The sequence below is a fragment of the Berghia stephanieae genome, chromosome 8, assembly GCF_034508935.2.
Source record: "Berghia stephanieae isolate SIO BIC M18660-M18661 chromosome 8, UCSD_Bste_1.3, whole genome shotgun sequence".
NCBI classification, from domain to species: domain Eukaryota; kingdom Metazoa; phylum Mollusca; class Gastropoda; order Nudibranchia; family Aeolidiidae; genus Berghia; species Berghia stephanieae.
This window is the reverse complement of record NC_088367.1, coordinates 38,477,858-38,487,429: the sequence shown is the minus strand read 5'-3', so window position 1 is coordinate 38,487,429 and position 9,572 is coordinate 38,477,858. Positions and strand designations below refer to the sequence as shown.

General features: G+C 36.7%; 1 protein-coding gene across 7 annotated transcripts in view; it reads left to right on the top strand.

Moving 5' to 3' along the window:
* LOC144978635 (uncharacterized) overlaps positions 1–9,284 on the top strand; it is a 68,499-nt gene extending 59,215 nt beyond the window's left edge. For 6 of the 7 annotated variants that reach the window (XM_078924943.1, XM_078924940.1, XM_078924941.1 and 3 more), the window contains 5 exons: positions 2,742–4,758; positions 5,334–5,434; positions 6,777–7,058; positions 7,441–7,716; positions 8,864–9,284. In XM_078924943.1, the coding sequence (XP_078781069.1) occupies positions 2,742–4,758; positions 5,334–5,434; positions 6,777–7,058; positions 7,441–7,716; positions 8,864–9,037 (2,850 nt within the window). In that variant the 3' untranslated portion in view covers positions 9,038–9,284. Of the gene's footprint in view, positions 1–1,033; positions 1,273–2,741; positions 4,759–5,333; positions 5,435–6,776; positions 7,059–7,440; positions 7,717–8,863 lie in introns of those variants that run through there. The other variant, XM_078924944.1, reaches the window with a different exon arrangement.
* The last annotated feature ends 288 nt before the right edge of the window (positions 9,285–9,572 follow it).

Genomic DNA, 9,572 nt, shown 5'->3' with positions numbered 1-9,572 from the left:
CACTTCTTCCGCTGACACTAGCATCAATACTACCAACCTGTTAAGGGTCTTTTGGTCATTTCTTTGAGTGTTTCGAAAGCAATTTCCTTTGATATTGCAATTTCTAAACCTTATGCTAATTTCAAATGGCCATTAAGTTTTAGTTTCTCGATAAATCAATAATTTTGTAATCACTAGAGATTGCTTGAATGATGAAAGATCAGAGTTTATTTTGATTTGGGATTGATGTTAGCTTTTATATAAATTTTTGTATAGTGCGCACATTTTTTCCACATGAGCGAACAAAATACACTTTTTTGCTAAAAAATACACTTTTTAGGGTCATGGAATACACTTTTCATCCTGGGAAGGTTGGCAGGTCTGCTTTTAACTGGACTGGTAAAGTGGCAATTTTTTCTATCCTTATCCCCCTCACCTCCCTTCATATTTTATTTTAAGACCGGTAACTGTGCATTTGTCAGCTTTAGATTTTCCACGGGGAAGTGAAACTTGACAAAACGCCCGTGATAATAAATCAATGCGGTTACAGTCGCCGGCTTTGACTTTGCTATCGTCAATATCATCGTCTTTGAATGACATCAACTCGTGGAATGCGTAGTTCAATCACGATTTTATTATTTTTAAAATGTTATGATCTTCTTATCTCATTAAAATAATAAAGAATAAATTATATAATTCTTTGCCACATTCAAAGACCTGCATATTTCAACTCTTCGGTATTTTATCTATTACGCAAAGGAAACGTCACGTGGGTATTTGCGTTTCCTTTGTGTGTGTGTGTGTGTGTGTGTGTGTGTGTGTGTGTGTGTGTGTGTGTGTGTGTGCGTGTGTGTGTGCCCACGTACAAATAGTATAGTCTGACCCGTTGGCTTTTAACCGACAATGATAAGTTTATGCTTTTATGGAAATCCCATTCTATAAATAGATGTGATATCAAGCGTTATTGAGGTCTACGGATTTCTATTTTTAGTTCATGGGGGCAGTTGGAAGTCGTTCGCGTTGTATATAAAAGGGCAAACGGATCATGTCGGTTGCATTTTCGATGCAGCCAGATTAACTGAGAACGATAAAGAGTTCGGCATTATTTTATGAATTGATGTATATTTAATATATTATATATCTTTCTTCATGATTGATTCTCGGCAACCCGTAATGTTGAACAACATGTGTGTTGATAAAAGCCAAAGAATCAGCCTAGAGCTGTTTTATATCAAATTAAGATTCTACCAACTTGAGTTGATACGACACCACTGTAACAATGCGATGTTGATGGTATATTATTATATTATGTTACACTATTATATATATATATATTATATATATATATATATATATATATATATATATATATATATATATATATATATATATATATAATATCAATCTATTTATGTCATTGTACGGATTCAGATTATAAAGTCTTGGTACAACTAGCCTCTTTATCTATCTATCTATCTACCCATCTATCTTTCTATCTATCTATCTATCTATCTATCTATCTATCTATCTTTCTATATATCTATCTATCTATACATCTATCTATCTATACATCTGTCTATCTATCTTTCTATCTATCTATCTATCTATCTATCTATCTATCTATCTATCTATCTATCTATCTATCTATCTATCTATCTATCAATCTATTCTATTCCATCATATTCTATCTAGTATTTACATAAAAATACATTCAAATTTTGTTTATTTGTGCCTTCTCCTTTTGTAGAACTTGGGCTCATGGCCTGACTGGTAATTTGTTAGAGCCGCTCACACCCGTAACCAACAATTCTAGGAGTGACAATTTTAAAACGGGTGGTTGGATGGGAGCATCACCTTGAATCATATACCTATGATGTTCGCATGGGTGTACGATCCGATAGTGATGTCGTTTCTTCTTCTCTTTACTAGCCTATCCTGCTTCTTTGGTTTGTGATTGTATTTTTGACAGGGGATATTTTTTTTCCTGTAAATCCTCTGCCTGTTTGTTCTTGGTTATTTATAATTTAGCTTATGATATCTTTAGGTTATGATTTTGATTGACATTTGTACTATTTTTGTTAGATTGCTTGTTTTTTTGTTTCAGCGGTCTCTCATATAATCTCAATTGTGTTGGAAGAGACCTAAGCAACAAACAAACAAAAGACAATTTTAAAACAGCTCGAAGCAGAGAAGACTCGCGCATTTATATTCCTTATTTTTATATAGCACAGTCAATGGTGAAATCAGGGCAAATGATCACAAAACTCTAGAAATTGTGTATAGAAATGCACTGAATAACTGAGTATCACAAAGCACTGAGAAACTTTTTCATGGGCCAATAAAGCACTACAAAATGCCATTTATTATTATTATTATTATTATTATTATTATTATTATTATTATTATATTATTATTATTATTATTATTATTATTATTATTATTATTATTATTATTATTTTATTATTATTGTAATTATTATTATTATAATTATTATTATTTTTATTATTATTATTATTATTGTTATTATTATTTTGTTATTATTATTATTATTATTATTATTATTATTATTATTATTATTATTATTATTATATATTATTTATTATTATTACTGTTATTATTATTATTATTACTGTTATTATTATTATTATTACTGTTATTATTATTATTATTATTATTATTATTATTATTATTATTATTATTATTATTATTATTATTATATTTATCTCACAACTAATTTATGTTTATTTTTCTTTCCCTAACAGGACGAATCGGAGAGTGAAGTGGACAACATGGGCAATAACAGCAGCAAGAGGTCCCCCGTCCCCAATGTCTACTACAATCGCCGCAACTCGGGGATTACTGTGGGCTCCAGACCAACCAGTCCCACCACCTCACACAGCAGCAGCAATGAAGACCTTCGATCTGCTTCCTCCACTACCTCATCTGCCAAACCAGAAAAAATCCGTCTTCGTCCAAAATTAGCGGCTTTGTCATCATCAGTCCGTCACAAATCACCGTCTCCATCCTCAGATAAAGACTCAGCAATTGGAGGCGCTGGTGGTTCAGAAATGAGCCAGAGTTTGTACAGTGAAAATAGCCTCAATAGGGACTCATTCTACTCCACAGGGACAACAGAGAGCGGGTTTGATGATTTAGGCTTTCTAGAAGACCTACGCAATTCAAAACTTACCGGATCTCTGAAGGAAAGCTATAGCCCAAATTCCCTAAGAGAGAGAAGTTTGCAGATGTTGTACAGAGCTCATCGTGGAAGAGATCCAGGCTTGAATGCCTTAGCTGGAAACGGGTTGGAAACTGTATCGGACTGTGATAGTAACCACAGTGGTATCTTGTCCAGCTGCAGTACTAGAAGTAGTTGTTGTAGTAGTGATGGTACTTATATCACAAAAACCAATGTCGACCCTCTGGAGCAGAAATTGGTAGGAAATAGTCTCAGTGATGTGCAATCTGGGCACAGACGCCATGTAACGGGTGGGGAAAAACCAGGTATTGCATTTTCCACCCCATTGTTTGACAAGAGTCAAAGTAATCCTTCTCTAAATCGGCACAACCGACAGTCTTCTTATTCTTCCAGTAGCAATAGTAAATCTTCACCTTACCAACCAACACCTCATAGACATAACGACAAACTTCGTAATAGTTCTAATTCTATTCACAGTTCTCTTCGAAATTGTAGTTTTAATAGTGATGAATTCAGAAATAGGGAAAATTCTCCCCAAAGACATTTCACAACGCGCAGGGGCCAGCATTCGCACTTCAGTGAAGACCACCAATCCTTTGGTAATACTGAATCTATTCATAGTTTCAACACGAGTGAGGACTATGACTTCATCAACTGGCAAAATGAACAACAGGAAGAAGAAATGGATGAAGGGGAAGGAGAGGAAATGAATAGTCAGATGGATGAAGGAAATGGGAATCATAGGAGACTTTCCGCTCTTCCAGAACATCTTAATCAGTCATTGTCCGACTTGCACTTCCGGCAAAGTCTCATGCAGAGGATTCAAGAATGGTCGAGTTTCGCTGAAGAGTATAATAAATCTCTGAATCCAACTCCAGAGTGTTCTCCCATTCGATTTGTTCGCCGTAGCCGATCTTTGGACCGCCATCTCAGTGATTCCTCCATCATTGCCACAGAGTCAGAAATCCCATCATCCAAACCACTAGAGATCGAGCCAGTCACTGAGAAAAATTTGGAGTCATTAGAATATGAACTCCACGACATTCAAGGAGAATTTGAATCGATTACATCCAAGCTCCATGATTTGATAGAGCAGCAAGCCTCAACCTCGACACCACTGCCTCTTTCCCAAGCCCCAATGTCTTCCTCGTACCCAGCAGCATTTACCACCAAAAAATCAAGACCTTCATTAATATCACAATCTTCCAATAATAATAATAATAATAATTTAAACAGTCATAATGGAGCAACCCCTTTGTCGTTTAAGGAATCGCCTTCATCGTCACCAAGGAGAAGATTTGAAAGCAAGAGCACCCCTTGTGTAAATAGCTCCTCCGATATATCCCAGCATTCTTCACTACGTAAGATGAAAACCAAATGGGAAAAGGTGCCCGGATCAGCTTGTTCAGACTGTAGTCGTAGCTCCAGAGGAAGTAGTGTCGAGTATGTTTGGGACATGGCGGATTACTCACCCAATTCTACTAGTGCGTCTGCTGATAGATCCAGGACCAGCCCTGCTATAGGTCGACATGTGTCTCGCAATGGAGGGATGATGTCGACAGATTTGTGCCCCGTGGATGGTAAGAATCTCCCTGATTTTGTATTAAAATTATTTTCAATGTAAATATTAAAACATCCATTTAAGGTTTTGAGTACCATTCTGGGTCCTTTTGAGAATATAGTATCCTGTCACAAGATTGTGATGATTCACTTTAGGGCGTCTCAGTGTGGCAAATGTGATGTGAACCTTCAGGCTTCAAGGTCAAAACCATACAGCTGTACAACAATAGTTTTCAACGATAGATCTGGAGGTGGAAGTTTCCTTCTTATTAACAGTTCTGCTTGGTCCTGGATTGAGATTTTAGGGACTGTAAAACTAGGCACATTGATGGATTGCTTGTGGATGCTATGTGCCCTATATGAACCAGTCACGACTGTCTTACTTTTTCTTATGTGCTTTATTAACTTTCAGATCCTGAACCTTTCACCCATCATCTTTCTTTTTACTGTCACTGAAATGACTTAAATTGTTTGCAAGCGCTGTAAAACCCCTCAAAACAAACAAAAACTAACATCACATTAAGATATTATCTTGTTTATAATTTTATCAGTTAGATTTTGCATTGTTTTTATGTAATTTCTATTTCTTCCTCAGCATCCGACTGCGTATGTAACATCAACCAGCCAGTATCTATCCAGGAATATTGCCAGAGGGAGTGGAAGGGGGATACTGCTAAGGCCAACGCCATCAGAGAGGTAAGCATTGCTTTTCATTTCATGTTTTTGATCTTATTTGGCGTTTTTTTTTAAAACATGAAAAAATAAAACAACTTGAGCATTCAACATGCTCAAAGCACTTTTCAAAATGTCCCTAGCCAACAGCAGCACTTGACATGTATGATGAGCCGTGATGCCTGTTAGGCGATATTACAATTTTTTCTGACAGAGACAATGCTATGAACAGCCAGGTACCCATACATCTGAGAATGATGAGAGAATGTGAGTAAAGAGCCTTTTTCAAGGACTCAACCATGCGCTACTCATAATGGGACTTGAACCCAAGATCTTTCGATCTGAAGGCGATTTGATACCACAAGAGCACCTAGCCAAGGGCCATGATTCAACTACAATCCTAACTGTTTTCAATAAGAAAGCAGTAACTGAGATGTGACATTGAATCACTTTTTAAAATATAATTCCAGACATAACTTTTCATCTACAGAGCAGTAACTGCAAAGTCACTCTGGCTTCTTGTTGATTGCATTTCTTATTGCTTCGTTGGTTTTATTCCCCTAGGAGGAGGCCTTTTTAAACATATTTACATTTTGAACACAGGTTGTGAGGTTGAAGTCTTTTTTAATCATCAATCCATCAATATAAGTTATCATTTACTTATTTACACTTCTGATATAAGGAAGTTATTTGTGTTGATTGTCTTACACAATGCAGAGGTCACAGGGTCATGACCTCATTTCATTGTCATCAATCTATAGATCACCTGATTAGTCATTAAACCTTCTTGTTTACTGCTTCATATCCAGATGAGACAATTTACTGCTTGACCATACCTTTGTCTCAAAAAAAAAATAAAATAAAGTAAATCAAGACATATTTTGAAAATAGTGATGTTGGGTTTATATATTATGGAGATTTGATTGCATTTAAACAGGTAATTGCAACAGTTGATCTTGAAACCTTCACAACCCTGTGCGGCTATGTGGTCGAGTGGTATGACACTCACTTTCGGATCGGAAGGTCCTGGGTTCGAGCCTAGCTCAGCGCATAGTTGAGTCCTTGGAAAAGTCTCTTTACTCACATTCTCTCACCGTACTCAGGTGTAAAATGAGTACCTGCCCGTTAAACAGCGTTGTCTCTGTCCGCAAAAAATTGTAATATCGCCTAACAGGCGTCATGTCTCGTTCTACATGTTATGTGTTGCTGTTGGTCATGGACCCCTTGTAAAGCGATTTAAGCACGTTTAGTGGATATTGCACTATATAAACGCTCAAATTTAAAAAAACTGTTTTTTACTCTTCGTTTGCATATTGAAGTGTTTTTAATCTTATTTTATCCCATTTCTTCAATGCATTCACTACAGGGCTACCATCAAATCCCTACCAGGATCCACTGTGAAAGGATGTGTGTCATCAGGGGGGATAACTACTGTGCCCTGCGAAGCAGTTTGTTCCAGGTCCTTGTGGAGGGAATCAGGATCGTGCCCAGTTCATGGGGCATCATCGGCATCATGGACCGCCTCCACGATCACTTTGAAGACCCAACTATTCGTATGTCTGACTGGAGTTTTGCCAGCCGACTACCGGGACACTGCAAGGACAAACTCGCTTCCATCTCAAAGTGTGCCCTCTCCCTCTATGCCACTGTAAGTTTTAAAATATTATTGTTACATGGATTTTCATTCATTACGGTTTACTAGATTTCAAGTTTATTGACTAATTTTAGGGTTGAAGCCAGATTTTAGTAAGTTAAGGGGGGCTGGGTTGGAAGGGGGGGGGGTGTTTTTGTGAAATTCATGTAAGAATAAGGCTGGCCATAGTTTAATGTGATGTCTGTTGATATTGTTTGCTATGCATCCGAATTAGAAATGTAAAATTATGAATATTTCTATGATAGACATTAGATGGTTGCTGTATTTTTTAAAGCTGTCCCTTTCATCCTCTTCTCCTGTAACCCCCCCCCCCCCCCCCCTCCCACCTGCCTAGTATACTTACACTGATCCATCACTGATTGTTTGCCTCCGTTAGGTTGAAGAAGTATGCAATCTGCCAACCAGAGAGGAAAGAGAGAAACGGACCATCAATCTGTTCAATGCCAGCTCAACCTTTGACCTTGAGCTAATGGAAGGGGTGAAGGTCATGATGCTGCTCCAGCTGGTTTCACTGAGACAGAGGATGCTGGACGGGGAGGATGACATCCCCTTATTTGGACACCTCCTGTTTGCCAGGGACACATCGGAATCTATTGCTGATTTCATCAAGAACCATCTGAATCGTATCGGGGACACCAGTGGCTTGGAGCAGGTGGGTGGATATACAATGATGTTGGCATTGCCAAGTCACAAATAACATATTTTATTTTTATTAACTTTATATAGACGGGTTCAGATTTTTACTCTCATCGAACACCATGTCTTACCATTTGTTCAGCAGGAAAACAGTAATAGAGATTTAACTTGGATGTTTATTGAAGCCAATGTTGCATCAACCTTACTGCTGCTTTTTTTAATAATTGTGAACTTGATTAAATCTGTAGCAATAATTAAATCGCAAAAGTTATAGCTTTTGGTAAGGAATTCATTGTTGATGTTAAATAGTCAAAGATACACAGTTTGTGCAAATGCAAAGGAGGTGTTCATATCCCCACTCAACTCAGGTGTAAATGAGTACCTGGCTATTGGTAATGAATATACACAGATTACTGGTGAAAAAAAAAATTCTGACACTTTTATGAACCATAAATGCAGTTCCATATGGCCTTTAGGGGGCAAAGAATGAAACAATGAATATGGCAAAACTATCAAGATAGGATACATAAATGTTAAAAGATTCCAAAATTTGTGTTTGACATGATGCGAGACATAGAATACATATATTTTTTAATGAATAGAATCAATAAAATTCACCTTCCAATCTGTTTGGTCTGGCACAGGGTCATGTATACTGTTTTAAATTGGTCTGGCACAGGGTCATGTATACTGTTTTAAATTGGTCTGGCACAGGGTCATGTATACTGTTTTAAATTGGTCTGGCACAGGGTCATGTATACTGTTTTAAATTGGTCTGGCACAGGGTCATGTATACTGTTTTAAATTGGTCTGGCACAGGGTCATGTATACTGTTTTAAATTGGTCTGGCACAGGGTCATGTATATACTGTTTTAAATTGGTCTGGCACAGGGTCATGTATACTGTTTTAAATTGGTCTGGCACAGGGTCATGTATACTGTTTTAAATTGGTCTGGCACAGGGTCATGTATACTGTTTTAAATTGGTCTGGCACACGGTCATGTATACTGTTTTAAATTGGTCTGGCACAGGGTCATGTATACTGTTTTAAATCTATCTTACACCAATATCTTCTCCTTGATTTGTTCACTTAGATATAAATAAGAAGGTGTAAATTGATTTTGTTTTATTTAATTATATTTTTTTTAAAAAATCAATTTCAGGTTGAAATGTGCCTTTTAGGATACACCTTGGGCGTGGGAATTAAAGTGTTGCGGTTGTCACAGGCAGGCCAAGAAGATTTCCATTGCTGTTATCCTGACGACATGCCAGACAATACACCACAAGTTGTTTTATTAGCCGAGGACGACAGACACTACAATGTGCCCTTGCCTTAAGTATTCTGTCTTTTGTAGAAAGCCGTTGACGTCGTGTTGCCATCTTCAAACTTGTATATGAAGACAGGTGAAATTCATGTACAAAAACAATGAGGGATTGATTTGTCTTGATCATCAAACCAAATATCATATCCTCCTGTGTTGAGGTTTAGTTAAAAGTGGAAAGAGAAAAAAAGAACAGTTACAGATAACCAATCATCCAGTCATTAAAATGACATTAGCTTATTATTATAAACGACTTGGAAAACAATATTTGTGTTTATTCCTGAATATCATTGTTAAAGTTAACGATGTTTTATACCTTTGGTTTACCTTTCTTGTTTTTGTTTTTTATAAAACAATACACGAAAATTATTTCCACAGCTAATGAAGGCAATCTCAAAATCTTGCTGTGACATTATGCTAGTAATTGTATATTTATACAGACCACTTCTTTCTGTGCAACTTGCAAGGAAAGAAATTTTACCACAGTACTGGGATAATACAGTATTTCTTTTAGCATAATAGACTGTTTACAAATTGATGTCAAATGATG